The sequence below is a fragment of the Hippocampus bargibanti genome, linkage group LG01 (assembly GCF_051943395.1).
Source record: "Hippocampus bargibanti isolate YZ-2025 linkage group LG01, ASM5194339v1, whole genome shotgun sequence".
NCBI lineage: Eukaryota > Metazoa > Chordata > Actinopteri > Syngnathiformes > Syngnathidae > Hippocampus > Hippocampus bargibanti.
Window position 1 is genome coordinate 4,756,848 of NC_142734.1, and position 21,578 is coordinate 4,778,425.

A 21,578-nucleotide genomic window follows, 5' to 3' on the forward strand; every position below is an offset into this window, starting at 1 on the left:
GATCACGAAAAAGCCCGAAATATCCTCTCCGACGACTTCAGAACGGATCGACACACATCATAATCACATTCACACGTTGAAATTTCACGTGACGTATTTTTATCGCCACTTAGTGGTTTAGAAGGGCCAAGACAAATTTTCCTTGCGTTTTGAAGGAAGGGATCGTCGTCGATTCCATTAGTATCTTTGTGGGGGGAAAACTGATGACAAAAGGAACGTAGACGTTCAAACACGTTTTGTCTTTTTGCGACGAAAACATGCAGGGTTGAAGAAACACGAAAAAACAGTCAAAGTCCTTGTGACAGTTTTATGGTTTCTTAAAAGACATACACTCCTCAGTTGAATGATACATATTGTAAAAAAAACACTTTATAAAAAACACATAGGCTTCTTTAAATAATTGTAAACAAGCGATGTCAAACCAAGTACTCAACAACTGTGTGACAACACCATTTAGGGTATAAATATCGGTTTGTTATCATTTATTGGTATGCAGAAACTTTGCAACTCAGATGATTCATAATACCTACAAAATCATTACAGTAATCCCTCGTTTTTCACTTTTAATGGGGACCAGGACTACCAGCTCTAGACGAAAATCCACGAAGTAGAGTGTGTCCTTGAGAGGCACTTATAAATGACATTCATTATTATTATATAATAATAATAACAGAGAAAGGGGTTGCGGGGTGGGGGGCGAGAAGATGCACAGCCAATCTACATGGCTGTAAACCATGACATATCGTGCTGTCATTGGGTGACGTCGCACTGGGAACCAATCAAGCTACAGCCATGTACAAAACCTCAGTCATTAGGCATTTTTTTTCCCTGAAAAAAAAATCTGTGATGCACTTTGATAAGTGAACCGTGAAGTAGCGAGGGATCACTGTACTATGAATTATTAACTCATTCACTGCCATTCACGAATTTATTCGGGAGTTGAAAATATAACGTAGAGTGCGATTTCCGAATTGTGCTGGCCAGACCTCTGGCAATGTTTTTTTTTTCTTCCACAAAGGAGCAGCATTTCCTTTCTTTTCCATGTTAGCGCATGTATGCTTTACTCTTCAGAACTATTTGAATCATATTCATAACTGGATGTGTAACAAGAAAGCATATTCTCCGAATCTGAAGCCGGTGTTTTGATTCTCCAGCAATGCAAGACGTCTTGGCGTGACGTCACGAACTGGGGGCGGAACTTTCTGAAAATGCCCAATTCGCAGCTCATTTTTTTCCCCAGATTTTGGACACTTTGTCATTTTTATCGGTGTTTTGCATTTGAATAAAAATATCATCCTGCGTGTTTTGGGTATTTTAGATGCTATAAAACCTTTTTCTGATGTCAGTTAAGAAACAAAAAAGTGACGTCGGTTGTCCTTTAAATAATGGGTTTCACTGTAAACATCCCTTTGAAAGATTTCTAAATTATTGCTTTACCCCTGATATGGTTTTGCTAGGTGGTTGAATCATTTTGCTCAGCACTGAATGTGTACCGGATACATGAAAATCTAAAAACAAACATTGAAAAATATATACAAAAGCGTTCACGTGGAATAAGGTGATATTAAAAATATGCTACAGTACATGTACAGTTTGGCTGAGTTCAATTCCCTTTATGGAGTTGAGGTTTTAGGTTTTCTTTGCCTGCTGGCGTCGGTGTGGTTTCTTGTTTGCGACTGGGTCTGCAGTCTGCCAGAGATTTTCCCACCATCTGATGAGCAGGAGCGTCATTTGTAATAATTGTTAAAATCCTCCGAGTCACAGATGTCGCTGAGGTAACACAGACTGCTCTTCAAGGTGCTTCCGGTTCCGGTTTCAGTCAGACCTAACATGCATGGGACAATGTTTTTCTCGTTAGTTTGGGTGACCGAATAAATACAATACAGTGAGACCTCAACTTACAAACACCTTAACTTACAAACTTTTCGTCTTAAAAATGTCAAATTTATGAAAATTAAACCTTATAATAAGCACTATTTTCATAATACACACCCACCACGGCTGGCGGAGTGATCTCAGCACCAGAGGTTAAGTTACCAACAGTCCTTATGGAAGGTGACTCTCCTTCCATAAGCCATCAACGACCATCAAAAAGGTAAATAAAACTTTATTTTACAGCACAGTTTATTTCTTTAATTACAGTCCTCATGTAATGCGCCTCTCTTTCCAAACAGAAATTCCCTTTGACCTTCGACCTCCAACGCCATTCCATCAAGCCATAAATGACCATCACAAATGTAAATAAAGTGACTTTATGATACAATGCAGTGTATTTCTTTCATTACAATACAATAGCATATTTATTATACATAGAATAAGGTAAGTTGTGTGTAGTTTTCAGGCTTATTTTGTTGAAAAGTATAGTTTATGGAAACCCGGGAACGGATTATTCCCATTTTAATGGTTTTCTGTGGGATTTTCTTTTTGAGATACACACTTTTCGCCTTACACACTCTGTCTGGGAACCAATTAAGTTCGTAAGTTGAGGTCTCACTGTACAATACAATACAATACAATACAATACATATTGATTTATATCGCGCTTTATCAAGAGCTGAAGCTGTAACAAAGCGCTTAGCATGGACAACTGTCATACACACGAAATAAAGCAGTCACAAAGATAGTAGAAAGCAACAGACCAAATCTGAGTCATGCTGAGTCAAATGCCAAAGAGTACAAGTGAGTTTTGAGGCAGGCGGGTTTTAAATATGTCCTTTAAAGCACTATATAAACCAATATGTATGTATTGCATTGTATATTGGACAGCCGCCCTCATTTCAAGCTCATATAACTCCAGACCCATATGATTTAGGAATTAACTCTTTTGTCCTGATGAAAGAAAAAGTTTCTTACACTGCATTGAATGTTCGCGTAGTCCGAAAATTGTATATTCTGTGAGTTCTGCAATTTGAGTGACAATGACAAAAACCCTGGCACTGGAGTGGACACATTTTTGCACGTCTGGCAGTGAATGAGTTAACATGGACAATTTTTGTCCAGGCAAGTTTTACACGTTATTTTTTTTTAAACAATCAAACAAAAACAATGTCTGATTTTCATTTCATTTTCAACCACAACGTCACTGCTGCTTGTATGCAAAGGTGTTTATTTGTAAGGGTGGGAACTGACCGGTTCTGGGAGGTTTTCCCATGGAAGTGTCCTTGCCTGTGGAGGAGTTCCACACGCTGGTGCTAACTGAGTCCTGGCTCTTCATTGTTGTTCCAGAATTATGAGGTGGTTTCAACTTTCCTCGTCCTTCCTCAAAGGAGGAATTGTCATCTTCGCTACTCTCCTCCAGATCTGAGGACTGTCCACATATTTCAACATTAACACTTGAAATCGCAAATTAGCCAATATTTTTCTTCAACCATGAGTCTCACCAAGAATTCCTGAAGTTCATCATCGATCTTTGGCAAGATGCTCACACCACCGACCGGTTTCCTTGTCGCTTTATTTGCAATCTGACTCTCAATTTTTCGGGCCAGTTGACTGACTTGGTTTTCTAAAAGAAGAAAAGCAATAACCACAAATGACATCAACGTTACAGTAACTATTTCTGGACGAACCACATATTTTGCTTATTATTCATTGAGTAGCCCCAAAACATGGTGATGTCAAAGTCAAAGTCAAAGTCAAAGTCAGCTTTATTGTCAAATATGCTAATATGTATGACATACAGCACAGATGACAAAAAACAAGAGAACATCCCCTGTCTGGGATCATTTTGAGCAGATCTCTCTTAAAATGGTACAAATTACAATAACCAGTCCCAATATATAATAATAATAATAATAATAATAATAATAATAATAGTGGCGTTTTCATGTTTATAATGTATGTTAAGTCATTAAGAGTGCCTTGCTGTGCTGTATATCAAAATCAGAATCAGAAAAATTCGTCCCACAGTGGGGAAATTTGTCATGCATATTAGCATATTTGACGATAAAGATGACTTTGACGTTTGACTTTGCCAATATATAAAGCAAAATACTGTGACAACACCGTTTATCTCTCTCATTTTAATATATTCTACTTGCTAAACTTTGTTCTAAAGAACTTGCGTACCAACAGAACACATTTCCTTCAACAAGAATGAATGAAAGGAGCGTCTTGTTCCTTGTTTGTGTGTCAATGCTGAAAGTAAAGCAATTATTCTTTCAAGTAACACGCGGACAATCATTCACATCACAACTCCCTGCCATTTTTACACAAGAGGATTAGGGCTAGAAAAGACAAAAAATAAAATTGGCATAATTCTCGGTTTTATCTCATAAATCTGACTTTATTCTCAGAATCCTGATTTTTATCTACAAATTCTGACTTAAAAGTGAGGATTCTAATTTTAAAGTCTAAATTCTGAGATAAAAGTGAGAATCCTGCCGTCTTTATTTGATTTTCTTCGTTGGCCCTAATCATCTTCCACACATTTTGACCCCATCAAATCCAAGGGCGCAGAAAATCCTACTGGACCCTCCGCACCCTGCCCACCACCTTTTCCCGCGGCTCCCCTCAGGCAGGTGCTACCGATCCATGCGCATCAAATCCATTTAAACAGCTTCTTCCTCCAAGCCATTAACTCTCTAAACAGTAACCCAAAATATAACTGCAAAGTGCCTCTATGATGATACTAGTGCAACGTGTTCTACCGGAGCCAAATTCCTTGTGTGTTCTACATACTTGGTAATAAAGATGATTCTGATTTTGATTCTGATGGTAGCATTTTCATCACTCTCTCTGTCATGACATTTATTTTCCACATGATGGCGCAGTGGAACAAATGAAGCCTCACGATGCCAAAAAACAAACCATTCGGATGGAAAGCCTTATTGCTTCATAATGCCTCATTTTGTCATCACTATCAAAACATCACATTTTGTTATGTTTGCCAACATGTGGGCATTCCTTAATTTGTCAGTTCTGACTTAAAGTCTGTCAGTCAATCAGTGATAGTTTGAGAAAAAGATTAGAGCATCTTACCTTTCGCATGGTTTTTCTTTTCTACATTGCCATTCTGGTCTTTGAAACTCTGGAGCTGCCTGGAGTCAATCTCCTCCAACTCACTGACGTCTGACAAGTCATCGTCATCATAATCGTCTTCGCCATCGTTGGCATTTTCTAATTTCTTGACCGCTGTCTTGGCCATGTCACCAGCGAGATGGCTTATGGAGGAGGATGAGAGCACAGGCGGAGTTGTTCTCATTTGGGCCAAATTGAATTTTCTTATGCCGATTGGAACTGCTTCCTCCTTATTTATTCTGACTTGTGACGTTTTCCCCCATTGGTGCTGAGGAGACTCCGTTTCTTCCATGTCTGTATCCTCGTCTTCCGAATCCACGAAAGAACTGAAAACTGGCGTCCTAAGGCAGAAACAAAGTCTCTTTTAAATTTAAGACTGACGTCAACATTAGTTTTAACTCACTGACATTCCCAAATGTATTCAGGAATTAAAAATGTGATGTGGAGCGCCATTCCCGAATTTGTTTGGGTTTTGGTTTTTCTTGTGGGGGCGTGCCAATAAAGCGCTGGTCAGCCCTGTGGCAATGTTTTTCCCTCCCACGAGAGGGCAGCATTTGCCTTTTGAACAGCCACCTCCATTTCAAGCTCAGATAACTCAAGACCCATATAACTTGGGCATTAACTCATTTTTTTCTGATGAAAGAGAGTCTAAGGTTTCTTACGCTGCATTAAATGTCTATGTAGTCCTAAAATTCTATATTCTGTGAGTTCTGCAATTTGGTGAAAATGACAATAACCCTGGCACTGGAGTGGACACATTTTTGCACATTGTCTGGCAGTGAATGAGTTAACGTAATTTTGGCTCTACAGTATAACGGTATAACCTTTAACTCATTCACTGCCATTCCTGAATGTATTCGAGAATTTAAAATATGATATAGAGCGCCATTGCCAAATTTGCTCGAGTTTTGTTTTTTCTTGTGGGGTGTCGATAAAGCACTGGCCAGACCTCTGGCAATGTTTTTTTTTTTTTTCCCTTTCATAAGGGGCAAAATTTCCCTTTTTTTCCATGTTAGCGTTTTGTTTCAGATTTAGCTATTGTTAAAGCGTTATACAAACCAATGTGTATGTATTGAATTGTATTAAACAGCCACCTTCATTACAAGTTCATATAACTCCAGACGCATACAATTTAGGAAATAACTTTTTTTTCTGATGAAAAAGTCTAAAGTTTCTTACGCTGCATTGAATGTTTATGTAGTCGTAAAACTCAATATTCTGTGGGTCCTGGAATTTGCTTGAAAATGACAAAAACCCTAGCACTGGAGTGGACACATTTTTGCACGTCTGGCAGTGAATGAGTTCACAAACAAGCAAGCAGACGCATTGTAATGAAGGTTGCTAAATTATGACAAAACGATGATCAATTATATTTTTCCATTGTGCTCTATGAACTAAGTTAATTTACTTGGGAGAGTGTTCTTTCTGAACAACTTTGCGGCTGGGTGTCGACGTCTTTGGTTGGATAGAGATCCTGACTCTTGGTGCAGGTTGGGGGGTCTTGGCTTGTCGGGAAACAGCTTCAGAATTGCCTCGTGATGCTCTGGAGGGGAGACTGCTGGATCGAGGACGCATCTGGAACGCTAACACAGGAGAGGAAAACAGATGACGTCTGTCCGCCCTAAAAGCAGCTTAGGTGCTGACACTAACTTAAAGGACAACCGACGTCTCCGGACAAGTTGTGTCCATAATTTGTAAAATGACTTCTACTGAGCGTATTTTAAAAAGATTCCACCGCATAAAGCTTATTTTACGTTTTAAGACTTGCGCTGAATATTCAGGAAGTCTTGTTTTTGAGTTGGTGACAAGTCCGTACGTGACGTCACTGAAGGAACGCCCCCTGACCGAAAAAAAGACACATTGTAGCCATCACGTCAATGTATTTTGCTGTATTGTTTGGTCTGAAAACCTTGTGTTGCACCCAAAAGCCACCAGAAGAGGTTGTCCAAGCTCCATATAAGGAATTTATCAGCCTGTGGAAACGGAGGTGGCCACAGGAGGTCGCCATTTTGTGCCTCTTTTCTGGTGATCATTTCTCCCCAATGTTGTCTCAAAATGGCATGGAATAAATTCTTTGATCGATTGCAAACATGTATGCTTTCCTCTTCAGAACTATTTGAATCATATTCATAACTGGAGGTGTAACAAGAAAGCATATTCACCGAATCTGAAGCAATTGTTTTGATTCTCAAGCAATGCAAGATGTCTTGGTGTGATGTCACAAACTGGGGGCGGGACTTTCGAAAATGCCCAATTCGCAGCTCAATTTTTCGCAGATTTTGGACACTTTAAGTCATTTTTATTGGTGTTTTGCATTTGAATAAAAATATCATACTGCGTGTTTTGGGTATTTTAGATGCTATAAAACCTTTTTCTGATGTCAGTTAAGAAACAAAAAAGTGACGTTGGTTGTCCTTTAAAGCTTTAATTTGTTTTTCTTTGGCAGAAACAATCTTTCACAGACTGACTAATAGTGTGACTGTGATTACTTAATAGAGAGCTGAGTCATTGACTTTGAGGGTTGCTTGATGAGCTGATCTTACCCTGAACAGAGTGTCTGGATTTGTCTGGAGACTGGAGATTGCTTTCTTTCTTCTTCAAGCCCAACTTCCGCTCCAAGGTGTTCGTTATGTCCGCACGATGGTGCCAATAGTCCGGAAACTTCTTTGAAAGGCTTTGCTGCTTTGTGTGTATATTAGCAAAAATGGACCGGAGATCTTTGGTCTTCAGTTTTCTCTGATCCTGGAGGAAAATGGTACAGAGAATATGAAAGGAGGCAAAGTAACACATTCGCTGTATTTGGCACATCATGCTTATATAATTATAGTGTTGCACAGGCAAGCTGATTAAACATTTTTACCCTATTATTTGTCGTTTTCTCTCTGTCAGAGCTTATTCTTTTTTTCATGGAAGTCATAGAATCTCAACTCATTCACTCTCAGACGTGCAAGTGTGTCCACTCCGGTGCTAGGGTTTTTCTCATTGTCACTCCAATTCTAGGACCCACAGAATATTGAGTTTTCGGACTACATTAATATTCAATGCAGCGTAAGAAACCTTAGACTCTTCTTTCATCAGAAAAATGTGTTAATTCTATAATTATATGGGTCTTGAGTTATATGAGCTTGAAATGAGGGCAGCCGTCCAAAATCCAATGCAATACATACAAATTGGTTTATATAGCGCTTTAACAACAGCTGGAGCTGGAACAAAGCGCTAACATGGACAACAGGGAAATGCTGCCCCCTTGCGGAAGAGAAAAAAAAAAAACTTTGCCAGAGGCCACGGCCAGCGCTTTATCCGAACCCCAGCAAGAAAAACCAAAACCCAAACAATTTCGGAAATGACGCTATACTGTATGACATATTTCCAATTCCCGAATACATTTAGGAATGGTAGTGAATGAGTTAATATATTGATTTTTGTTTGTAGCTCTGACGCGATGTAAAATGTGACTTTTTTGAACAATCAGTTAGAGTCCGAACATCAATCATTCAGGGATACTACAAATAAATTGGGCAGTTGCTTACTGGCTTCACTCCCAGCCTCTCCAGTTTTGTCATGACAAGCTGTTCAAGATGTTGCTTGATTTCAGTCTTGTTGGGGTTCCTTTTGATGGACACCCGGACTTTCTTCTCTGGACGAGGTTCTAGCTTTTTCTCCACTGGCCTCTTCTCGGGTATGGTAGACAAGTCTGTAAAAGATTGAAAATCACATTTATTCACAGTTTCAAAAGTCGTATCACACACTTGCATGTAGGTTACCAAGTTAACCGTTGGATCTTGTCTTTTCTATTAGCTCACATGGCAATTTAAGTACGAAGTGTTCATTAGTTCACAGGTATGTACGCAGATATAAGAAGTACTTTCTGTTTTTTAACGAGTTCTCCATGTTGTTTGTTTTGAACGAATATACGGTAAAATAATTGCAGTGGAGGGCCGTCAGGGCCTGCAACACCATCTCTGCTGGCCTAAAAATACAGAATAATAATAATAATAATAATAAATATTTTCCCTGTTGATTCTTCCAGATGTGTGCTTTCGTATTTAATCATTTAACCAATCACATTTCAGCCATTATTTGTCACCAAGGTCAGAAATCTACCTGGACACCTTCACAATCAGTTCTGCAGGCCTTGGAGCATAAAATAAGTGTCAATCCAACTGTTGCTTGAACTAATCAGGTTTCAAGTTGACAACCCAAGGCCTTCTTGCATGCACTAGAAACATCAGTTTCCGCAAACTATGACTGAATAGTCACTTGAATGGCTAGTCACTAGCCAATCATAGTATCGCTAGCCACTAGTGTAGAGCGTACTGGCCAGAGATAGCCCACTGTATCTGTAGCATGCTGCATAAGCAAATATATTGTTGAGTTGATTTAATAGCGGTTTTGTCAACTCACAATGGCTGGAAGAGAAGAAATTGATTTATACTGTTAAAGCCATTTTCAAGATGGACAAAATTAAGGTTGGACATCTCCGAAGCTATCAAAGATAGCAAATAATGTTGCAATTTTATGAGATTATCATGAATCAACACATTCATAGTAAAAATTCGAACACTTTAATAATGACAGTATTTCTTAAATTTCTTCAAATCACAAGTTATTTCCTGGCCAACGGCAACCTCTAGTGGACGTGTAGTAATATCACGGCACACTAGCAGCTGATTGATTCAGACGTAGCACTACTGAAGGCCTAGGAGTGACATGCACGGCCCGCCACTGCATTGGACATAGCACGGAATGCAACGTTAAACAAGGAGCAGTGACCAGTGATGAATAAAATACCATAGAGCAACAACAACCACGGACTTTATAAATCACAAAGGTGATCAAGCGTGTCAAAAGCACTGTACAAAACTGCCAACCAATGGAAATGCACGGATATACATGGATAAATCATGACATTGTACAACACCCTTGTTCCTTGCTGCTTATATGAATTTAATAAAGCTAGAGGTGATCGAGGTGAGTTTACAGCAGGGGTGTCAAAGTCATTTTTTGCCGCGGGCCACATTGAAGTTATGGTTTACTCTCGAGGGCCGTTATGAATTTGGGGAACCCATTAGAATGTTTAAATCCCTTCAAATATTACATATAGAGCACACAGAAAATTAATGACTAACTCGTTTTCAAATCTGAAGTCAAGAGTAATGACTTTTATTGTGGTTGACATCCAAAAATATGAAATTTTGGCTCAGATTTTAGCAATCATCATGGAATTTAACAAGTTTGATTTGCTTTCGCGGGCCGAAAAAAATGATGTGGTGGGCCGGATTTGGCCCGCGGGCCTTGACTTTGGTTTACAGTATAGACTTGTATATATGAATTGACTTAGTGAGTGGAAACGTAAAAAGGCCCCTGGAAGCTTTGTTTCTTCTTCTTTCTTCTGAGAAAACGGCATTGTTCGTCAATTTCAATTTAAGTCTGTGGGTGACAATGTAATTGTTTTTGGATTCGTCTGCCAGCTTCTTTTGCGCACTACAAGATTGGAACTGACCGAAAGAACAAAACCGCATCAGGAATTGGCATATTGTCAAACATACACCATAATTACCCATGAGCTCCATTTGCTTGTTGTCGACCGATAAGAACGATGATGTGATCAACAATATTTGAAAATAAACGTGACAATTAGTGCGTAACAAATTGGTTTTCAGCGATTTCCCCGACAAAATCCAAAGCAGCTTTGACTATTTGTTTTTGTTAAACCTTGGTGTCTTAACTTATTCACTGCCATTTCCGAATTCAGGAATTAACAATATGACGTAGAGCACCATTCCGAAATTTGTTCCGGTTGTGTTTTTTCTTGTTTGGGTGCTGATTAAGCACTGGCCATGCCCTCTCGCATTTTTTTTTCTTTTCCACGAGAGGCAGCATTTCCCCTTTTCCGTGTTAGCGCTTTGTTCCCACTTCAGCTATTGTTAAAGGGCTATATAGACCAATATGTATGTACTGCATTGTATCTTGGACAGCTGCCCTTATTTCAAACTCATATAACTCCAGACCCATATAATTTAGGAATTAACTGTTTTTTTCTGATGATGAAGATGGTCCAAAGATTTTATGCTGCATTGATTGTTTATGTATTCCTAAAACTCAATATTGTGTGGGTCCTAGAATTCAAGTGACAATGACAAAAATCCTGGCAGTGGAGGTGCCAAATGATGGTCTCCGTCACAACAAAGTTGAGAAAATGGCTGCTCAATAGACTGATGCTGAAGATGATCCATGCAAACATCATGCAGTCGGACGACTCTGCAACAGTTTCATGTACTAATTTACCTTCCTCCTCTTCTGAGAGCTCTTGAATTGGATCCAGCTGAGCAAGGGAGATGAGCTCCTCTAATAGAGCAGCAGGTTCATAGGGCATTGCAAGGGACATAAAATAGGGATTATAAAAGAAGAGGGGCAGGTGCAAAGTGGGTGGATTTGCTCAATAATCCAGCATGCGACAAAGCCCATGCTCAGACACTCTGGGGGTTCATGTTTACGTCACAGTTCAAGTTGAGGACTCACCAAGTACAACTTTCTTTGGTTTGGGCTCTGGAGCTGGTACATTTACTAACACTGGAAAACAGACAATGGGGATCACTATGGGGGTTTCACGAGGAGAAAATAATCCAAGGGAGAATCTTTACCTGGTACTTTTAGTACTTTTGCGGGTGGATTTGAGGACGTATTCAGTATCTGAATAGAATAACAGAATAAAGTGATAAGAATTAGAACAGAATAAAAACATGATGATGCACAAGGTATGAACACATGATTTGTCATTTTCAATCTGGTCAAATCTATTACTTACCACTCACAAGCAACATTATTATATACATGTGCAAATCCAAAAGTACAAGAGAATAACATTTTTAATGTCTTTACCGGTATTTTCTTTTTTTTATACAAGTTGGCGGTTATTTTTTGGCTCGAAATGTATAGTGCACATATTTTGAACATTAGAATTGTGGGGAAAAAACATGTATGATTCTAAAAAAAATCCTTGGACTCTAAAAGCACCTTAACTTGCTCCTCATTTCCCTCCGCAGTTTACTCCTTCACAACATCCTATTCACAATGGATATTTTGCGATTGACATACGGAAGCACGCTCACAAACTTTGACAGATTAGTGCACTTTGTGCACGCTTTCAGCCCTGACTGACTGGGGAAAGTACAAATATACTGTGTTTTCCCGTGTATAATGTGCAACAAAGTATAAGGCGCAACCTCATTGAATGGTGTATTTTCAAACTTGTTCCATATATAAGGCGCACCAGAGTCTAAAGTACACCTTCAATGAATGAAAAAGCTTTCATAGTATAATATATAATTATAAAAAAAATTTCCAAATACAAGCCACATCAGATTATAAGGCGCTACAGTAGTGTCTAGGGTTGCACACTACGACTTCTACGGTGGAAAATGGAGTAGGTGGATGCTGACAGTAGTTGCGAGACCTGTTGTGGCTCAATATTACTTCACATATAAAGTCCACCTGCGCATAAGACGCAGGGTAATCTTTTGAAGAAAATGAAGGCTTTTAGGTGCGCCTTATACACCGGAAAATACTGTATGCTTCGATCAAGAACATCATGACGGAAACAAAATATTTCATTGAACTCACATCACATCCTCAACACTGTTTAAACCTGCATCCACAATCAGTCATTTTGATATGCCCCTTTCAGTTTCATTTTTAAAACAATTGAATGTAATTGTTGTTGATCATGAGGCTTATTTGGCTAAAGGTGAGCAATTTCTTCGCCACGTACCTGTACCTCATTTGAATATGTACAATTACCACCGGTACAATGAGACGCTTTCTGCTTTGTATTCGAATTGGTGGACGGTCAGCGTCACACAAAAACCATGAATCCCTTTCACGAATTCGGGGCTGGTTGTTTTAATCAACTAAAAAATTACAACAGGAGATAGGCCGGTGTTAAGAAAGATGGTGTTTTTTTTTTTATTTAAAAGAAAGTCACCTATTTCAGAATAGTGTAATTCTTATTGACAAAATAAAAGTACCCTTTAAATCAAAAGATGGCAAGAGTTAGGTATGAACATTTTAGCTAAGTTGGATGAATAAAAGTGGCAAAATAAAATCCTTTCTGACATTATGCACCAAAATTAAGCATTAGCAAAAAAATAATTGTGAAGGCATAACTTGAATTGGATCCCTTTTGTGTGCATATAATGTTGTGGTCGCTGTAGTGTGTATGCATATTTTTTTTTTAATACAACTATAACAGGAAAATATCGGCTTCCCGTCGATTAAGTTCGCTCTGCAGTGTACAGTATCATCATCATATCACTCAACTCATACAGCAAATACAGGATATCCTGAACAAGCTGTGTGTTTCCACTCAGCTTCCGCCTTATAGCACTCAAAGTGGACATTGATTAATATGAAACGGCACAAACCTGCTCCCTCTGATCCTGGATGGTTTGCTCCTTCTCTTCTAGTTTCCTTTGCATCTCCTGCAGCTGCCTCTTGCTGTGGTCTTGGTGCTCCAACATGGTCGACTGCAATCTGCTCAATTCTTTCTGCAACTGAAAAGTAGAATCTTGTCTCACAACTGGTTTAAAATTTGGTGGAGAAAAAAATAAAAATAAAAATAAAAGATATACCGTACATCGGTTTTTTCTGATTCATGAAGAGTCTGGATTTTCCCCAGCCTGGACTCCCATTTTTTGTCCTGAAAGAGAATTTTTTTTTAACTCATTCACTGCCATTCACAAATTCATCTGGGAATTGAAAATAGACGTAGAGCGCCATTCCCAAATTAGCTTGGGTTTTGCTTTTCCTTGCTTGGGTGTTGATAAAGCGCTGGCCATAGCGCCGGCAATGTTTTTTATGAGATTAATTGATGAAATTAGTTGATGAAACATTTTTTTTTGGTAGGTAACTAAAACTCATTCACTGCCATTGAAAATGTGACATAGAGCGCCATTTTCGAATTCGTTTGGATTTTGTTTTTTCTTGCTTGGGTGGCGATAAAGCACTGGCCAGACCTTTGGCAATGTTTTTTTCCCGTCCACAAGGGGGCAGCATTTCCCTTTTTTTCCATGTTAGCGCTTTGCTCTAGCTACAGCTGTTGTTAACTGCGCTATATAAACCAATGTGTGTATTGCATTGTATTTTTGACAGTCGCACTCATTTCAAGCTCATATAACGCCAGACCCATATAATTTAGGAATTAACTTTTTTTTCTGATGAAAGAAGAGAGTCTAAGGTTTCTTATGCTGCATTGAATGTTTATGTAGTCGTAAAACTCAATATTCTGTGGGTCCTGGAATTTTAGTGACAATGACAAAAACCCTGGCACATTTTTGCACATCATCTGGCAGTGAATGAGTTAAATATTAGTTTGCAGGAAAAATCAACATTATTCTCAGGCTGGATATAAAATGTTTTTTTTCTACCTGCTGCTTCTGTTGATGCTCCAGTTTTTGAATAGCTTGTATCTGCACCATCTCTACTGCTTTAAAATGGTCAATTTCTTTGAGCAGTTCTTTGTCCTTGAACTGCTGCTTTTCGTCCTGCAATTGCAGAGAGTGACATGAAACAGTTGCTGAACAGGGAGAAGAAACTTCACAAAATGTTGCTTCTTGCCTCAGATGATTTTGCTTCTTTAATGTGTTGGTGTTGAATAAGATCCTTCAAATTTTTTATCTCCAATTTGAGGCTTTCAATCTGAGATTTCTTCTCGCTTTCTCGCATCTCTGAAAAAGTCATACAAACACACACACATATTTCTCACGAAATACAATCTTCAATATCCTAAATTGCTATATTGTTATCTGACTCACGTAGCTCGTTTTCTTCTATGTGTCTCTGTAACTTTTGATTCTGTGGAATAACAACAATTGCAGGAAGTTTGCCTCGTAGTCCTGAAATTATTTTTTTGGGTAGATATCACGCTGGAATATTTTAGGCCCTCTTACCTCAGCTGTTTTGGATTCCAACGTTTGTTGCTGTTGAACAATCTGCTCCTTCAGACTACTCATCTCCAATTTCAGGGCTTTGATTTGAGATTTCTCCTCACTATTGGATAGTAACTCTGGCAAAAAAAAAACAGGAATGACAGCATACATAAGTCTTCACATGCACCAAGATATTCATAGGATTTAATTTCGATGTGACTTACGTATGTCATTCTCATCAGGGTGGCGTCGCTGCATGTGACTCTGAAGAAATGAAGTGGTGAGGAACTTCTTATTGCAAAATGTGCACTAAAACACAAAAGCAGATGTGTGAAAAGAGGAAAAAATAGAACTTTAATACAGTAAAGTCTCGTTATATCGATATTCAAGGGAGTCCGAAAAAATATCGATATAACCGGGACTATCGATATATCCGACCCTGTTTGCATGTAATTTTCTCCGTGCGTGCATAGAAATAGTATCGATATAACCGGGACTATCGATATATCCGATATCGATATAACGAGACTTTACTGTATATTGAAGTCTGCCGTAATACTATTACCCAATATCTCTGAATTTCTCTACAAATTATTGCATATGACCAATTTATCTTTGCTCCACGATTTATACTAGCGACACAGTGACAGGAAAATTGATTGAGTATTTTTTTTTTCACATAAAGCGCGAGTCAGACCTCCGGGGATTTTTTTTTCCTTCCATGAGGCGGAAGCTTTTGCCTTTTGTCCATGTTAGCGCTTTGTTCCTGCTTCACCTGTTGTTAAAGCACTATACAGACGCTCCCCTACTTACAAACATTCGAGTTACAAACAACGGTACATAGGAACATTTTTGTAGTGACATATGTAGTATTCCTTCCAGTTGCACATGTACATCTTGATAGAGCATTTATTTTATTAAATGTTTATATTTCAGTAACAACCAATACATTTTACTTATACAAGCCTTAAACATACTTATATATACCTTAAACATACTCATAGCCTTAAACATTCATTCCATACAAAATGTAGCACTGAAGCAACTTACGAACAAATTCACCTTACGAATGACCGTTCGGAACGTATCTCGATCGGAAGTTGGGGAGTGTCTGTATAAATAAATAAATATGTATGTATTGTATTGTATTGTATTTGGTAAAGCCGTCCATATTTCAAGCTCAGATAACTACAGACCTTTATAATTTAGGAATTAACTCATTTTTTTCTGATGAAAAAAGAGAGTCTAACGCTGCAGTGAATGTTCATGTAGTCCTCAAACTCAATATTCTGTGGGTCCTGCAATTTGAGTGAACATGACAGAAACCCTGGCACTGGAGTGGACACATTTTTGCACATCGTCTGGCAGTGACTGAGTTATACTGTGTTACATGGCAGAAGAGACATTTATATCCAACTGTTGTGATTCATAAAAAGAATCAATGATGGCTTCCTGTGATAATCAGCTTTCATTAAATTAAACAAATGCAGATTTCACAAGTAAGTCAATCGGTAAGTCATTTGTATTTGTATTTTGTGACCATTATGTTTGATGATGATTTTTTTCTTTATAGATAATGGGTGCCGTGTGTCAATAAAGGTTGGGAAACATTGCTCTATTAATTATTCAGCAGCGACGGTGGGTGAGCTGCTTGTGCACACCTAGCAACCACAGACTGTCTTGACACACAATATCTGTCACCTGGGCAACAGCTTGGCCAGGTCAGGGTCAGACAAGATACTTAAGAAATGGGATCACATCACAAAATTGTTATAAAAAATATCCTGTTGGAAAATTTCTCGTTATGCTATACATTATATATTCAATTATGTACTTGGTGTTTGATTCAATAACAAATTCATTGAATGGTCAGGTGAAAGAAACTACAGTAATTGTTGGTGAATGACTCAAATCAATTGGCCACGTTCAATATCACTCGGCACCCCTTTTGTAAGTGGATTAAACACTCAACTCAACCCACCATCTGTTTGCCAACTGAAAAGATCCCATTTTCTGTCCAAAAACAAAGCGGGTGTTAACCATTCTTAAACAACATTGCCAATGGATAATCTCCATTTCAAATACAATCACAAAAATGGTATTGTATAAGCAATGTTCTCATTTTTGGTTGGAATTTTGTTAGGAGGGAATGATAAAGGTAGTTGTTGCTTTAAATATACCATAAACTGTTAAAATTAGGCTTGCTGATTCTGATTCTGAAAGATGATTCTGATTAATAGAGAATCTAGTATGTCAGGAGTACCTTTTGACTGTTGGTGATTTGTGGGGCAAATAGGGTTTGCTGCTTGCGTATGATCTTCCTCCTATTCTTGAGCTCGGCCGTCATTCCCGTCATGCTCTCCTCTTGCTTTTTCAATTGAGTCAGTAGGTGCTCCTGCTGCATGTTGGTGCTCGCCAGCCTCTCCTCCGCTGCTTGCAGATTGAGCGTTAGACATTCCTGACAGTGCAGGAGCCATTCGACTGTGAGCTGGGCCAACTGGAGGATCTTAATGAGCGCTCGATCCACGGGGCTTTGACAGCGTTGACACCGCTCCCCATCCAAGCTGCAGAAGGTTACGGTGCTTATGTGCTCCTGGAGAACATCCACATCTAGTTGGTTAATCACCAGATCAATATCCACAGCGTGGATTCGGCGCCAGTCTACGCTCTCCCTACGCTGGCGGAACCTGAAAGGCAGAATGGTGGGTGGCGCACTGGAAGGAGCCATGCCTGGTGCAGAGTGGATTTTTACAGAGTGCTGGCTGAGTGGGGAGTTCAACAGGGATGGAATCCCTGCTGATGAATGATTCCCCTGGGTGTCACTGCTGTAGGGGTAGTAGACTCCGTCCAGAAATGGCTGAAACAGACAATGAACCACACCGTTTAGAACAGGCTAGTCATGTCAACAATTCCCTTTACACGACACAATGTAACCCATCATTTCAACGGTAGCATTTTCAGGGGAATTCTAATCTACCTGATCCAGCCGAGCACGCCTTACCATCTCCGAATCATCAAGGACTCTACCGGATGGGATCGCGAACAGAGGTGCCGTCGTTTTCTCTGTGGTTCCGCCTTCCCGTTGACACGAGGACAAACGCCGAAGCGCGTTGCCGTGGAAACAGAAACGAGCTTCCCTTGACAGAGAAATGTTATCAAAACATTGCGGGCAATCAGCACAATGTTTCCCCAGCACCAACAGCGGTTAGACGACGTCCTATGGGAGAGAATTAACGCTTCGCAAAGATGTAAATTCTACCATTTCACGACAGCGGCAGCTAGCGTACCTGCAATGCGCGAGGACAGTTATAAAAAATGGTCGTCGGATTGGTTCAAATCGGACCGCTAATTCCACAAACAATACATTCTATGTTGGATTTGGCGCTCGATTGAATCCAAGATGAACAATAGCGTGCTTGCTTGAACTTGTCTGAAGAGCGCCAGTAATGTTAGAAGGTACCATGAAGTGTATTGTTTGGGCTCTCTCGCACATAAAATTCCGACGGGATTGTTTTTCCTAACGGAGATTTGTTTTGTTAGCTTGCACGGAAAAAAATACCGTAAAAATGCTTGTTACCCCAGCAACCGTGGAGATATTTCGTCAATATTTGCCGCTGAGCTATTCTTAAAAGGAAATTTAACTTACAGTTGTGATAATCGACGTTAAAGAATATTTGAAAGACTTGGGAAAGTTTTCTGCTTGAAATGACCCAAAGAATTTTGGGGTGACTCACGGATTAACATCCGGTATCTTCAAAGTAAATCAGATAGAACAGCGAATTGAGTCAATAATTAAAGGTCAACATGTTGCAAATGTTATCGTAAAATAGCATTTTTTAATCATGATTTGTTGTAAGAAGTGTGACTGAGGAAAGTACACCGTCTAAGAGTCATTCATTGCTCTAAGTGTGACTGAGGAAACTACACCGTCTAATACTCATTCATTGAGTTCGATGTCGTGATACTTCGGTTGTTCCTCGTTTATATTAACAAATACTTTTACAGTTACTCTTATAGTTTGCTCTTTTTCTTCCAACTTGATTCTTTGGGTGTGCGCGTGCGTTTTGTTGGGTCATGAACAGAGATGCAGGATTTGGAGAGGTGGGGTTGGCGTTGTTTTAGCTTTAAAATAACATTTTTGCCGATTAAAACCATGAACACCAGCCCAAAATATCCGTATTTAGGATTGGGGACAGAAATTAAAATCGGCCTCTTTTACAATTTTTTTTTTTCTGCCCATTGAAAAAGTTAAAATGAAATAATTAATGAACTTCCGGTACCGTCAAAGTAATTTTTTTATCATTGAATTGTTTTCAGTCTCGGATACAATTCGTAGGATTTTTTTTTATTTTCTTTGCTTTTGCTCACATTTGTGATTGATGCTAATAAAAATGCGTGTTTGCATCGATTTTTCTACGGATAATTACGGGGATAACTTTTAAAACGTCCCAATTTTTTTAGTGCCTTCAACGTGTAAAATGCAGGCACTGTTGTTTTTTTAAAACCCCTGATACGGCTCGTGTTGCTCTTTGTATGACTTCCATTTTCTAGTCGTCAACTTTATATCTTTAAACTGCATCACGCACGTCCCATAACAGAACGAATGTCAAGGCATTTTAGTTAATTTATTTTTTCCTGCGTGCTGCGTGTAGTTTTTCCTTGGCTACATCTCTTTACACGTACTAAAAAAGTGCGCGTTCATGAAGGACTCTAAAACGTCCATAAATATGAACAAATGTAAATGTTTGTTTCTATGACGTTTCTCTTACGTGAATCTACGTACTGTATCTGGTTTGTCTTTACTGTGGAATTCGGCAAATCGTGACCATTCTCGATACAATTGTCATGGGGCACCGTTGTTTGCACTTTTAACGTATAAAACATATTTAACTTGCCAATTAATAATTTTTAGTTTTGAAAACAAGTCATTTTTGACATGATTATAAATAAGTACAGATGCCGTACACACAAGGACTCACGTCGAATCAAATATGACCAGCAGAGGTCAGTACTCGCCTTTTTTAGTCCGAAGATTACAGGTACGTATTTCCTTTTCATTATCGAGAGGAAAAAGCTTGTCACGCGCACAACACATTGCATGTCGCAGAGGAGATTTTTTCTAAAAATCGTGACGTTGAGACATTTTGTATGCAAATAACTATGCTGAACCCTTCATCTAAATTCAGTAACAGTCAGAAAGGCTGCCATTTTGTTAATGCCTGTCAGTCTATATCAGCTCATCCACCACCACTCGATGCTGGTTTCATTTGTGTGTCTTTGTTGTCTATTTTCAACAAGGAAGTTGTGGAGGTCACAAGTGGTGATTCAGCTTTGTGGGAAGCAACGATGGAAAAGCATGGCGATAGGAAGGGTGATGAACAAAGTGCCATCCCACAGTTACCTTTCACTGTCTGCTATGAATATTGCCCAAGAAATGTAATGTGTCAAGTAAAAGATGGGGATGTTTTTCATGCATCCTCCCACACTATGATATAACCCAGATTCTATAAGGCTAAATAGATGTCTTAAATATCTTGGTCAATGGCACATTGGTCTCGAGCTGGGCTGGCGATTTAATTTTACAAAGAGGCCAAAGGAGAGACTATGATAATTAACATTGGCCAAGCTAACATGCGTATCCCATCCATCCATCCATCCATCCATCCATCCATCCATCCATCCATCCATCCATCCATCCATCCATCCATCCATCCATCCATCCATCCATCCATCCGAAGATTGAACAAGTGTTTGTGACTGTGAATGGTTGTTTTACTGATTACCAGTCCAACGTTTACTCTGCCTCCCACCCAAGGACATTCAGACGGGCTCACGCTAACATGAACCGCTGAATGAGTACAAGAGGTATAGATAATGGATGGAGGGAGAAGCAGGATCATCACCTCGCAGGGCTGTGACATCTGCGGTAGCAATGGTTCAAATAGAAATTACTTCACAGGTACTGGAGGGTGAATAACAAGGAACAGACATGAACATAACAACCTCGATTTTCTGATGCTGGTAACAAATGATGGCTGAAATGTGATTGGTTAAATGCTGAGATACGAAAACACACATCTGGAAGCAGCACGACAGGGAAAGAGCAATGTAAGGAAACTGAAAGACAATTTGGAATTATTTAATACGAATTCATGGACAAAATATAAATGATTTAGATATTTTTAGGCCAGTAGAGACGTTCTTGCTGATCCTGATGGCCCACCACTGTTTGAGGATACTCTTCGAATGTAATTCCCTTGACTATTATTCTTTCCGCATCCCACTTTAAGCTGGTCCTTCTTTTGGAATCGGGCTTGTAAAAAGGCACATTCAAACTTAATGCTTTGATACTGGGCTGGTTAATTCCAACTCCCAGACAACACTGAGTTCCTCATTGGATTCCTTCGTATAGAACTACAGTGAGACCTCAACTTACAAACACCTCAACTTACAAACTTTTTGTCTTACAAACGTCAAATTTATGAAAATTAAACCTTATAATAAGCACTATTTTCATAATACACACCCGCCACGGCTGGCGGAGTGATCTTCGGCGGAAGTGCACGACCGAACAGCACCAGAGGTTAAGTTACCAACAGTATTAATGGAAGGTGACTCTCCTTCCATAAGCCATCA

At 39.2% G+C, this 21,578-nt stretch overlaps 1 protein-coding gene across 1 annotated transcript; it reads right to left on the reverse strand.

Annotated features, from left to right (window-relative positions):
• Window positions 1–111: 111 nt before the first annotated feature.
• dzip1 (DAZ interacting zinc finger protein 1) lies at window positions 112–19,771 on the reverse strand. Its single transcript, XM_088998767.1, is given in 22 exon segments — window positions 112–1,825; window positions 3,130–3,307; window positions 3,381–3,502; window positions 4,978–5,357; window positions 6,425–6,599; window positions 7,560–7,758; window positions 8,547–8,710; window positions 11,305–11,364; window positions 11,539–11,589; window positions 11,661–11,709; window positions 13,440–13,568; window positions 13,652–13,714; window positions 14,442–14,558; window positions 14,632–14,741; window positions 14,829–14,868; window positions 14,964–15,079; window positions 15,167–15,251; window positions 17,206–17,799; window positions 17,944–18,047; window positions 18,050–18,079; window positions 18,589–18,641; window positions 19,746–19,771. Coding segments are annotated over 22 exon segments (2,943 nt in total). The 3' UTR covers window positions 112–1,727.
• Between the last annotated feature and the right edge of the window lie 1,807 nt (window positions 19,772–21,578).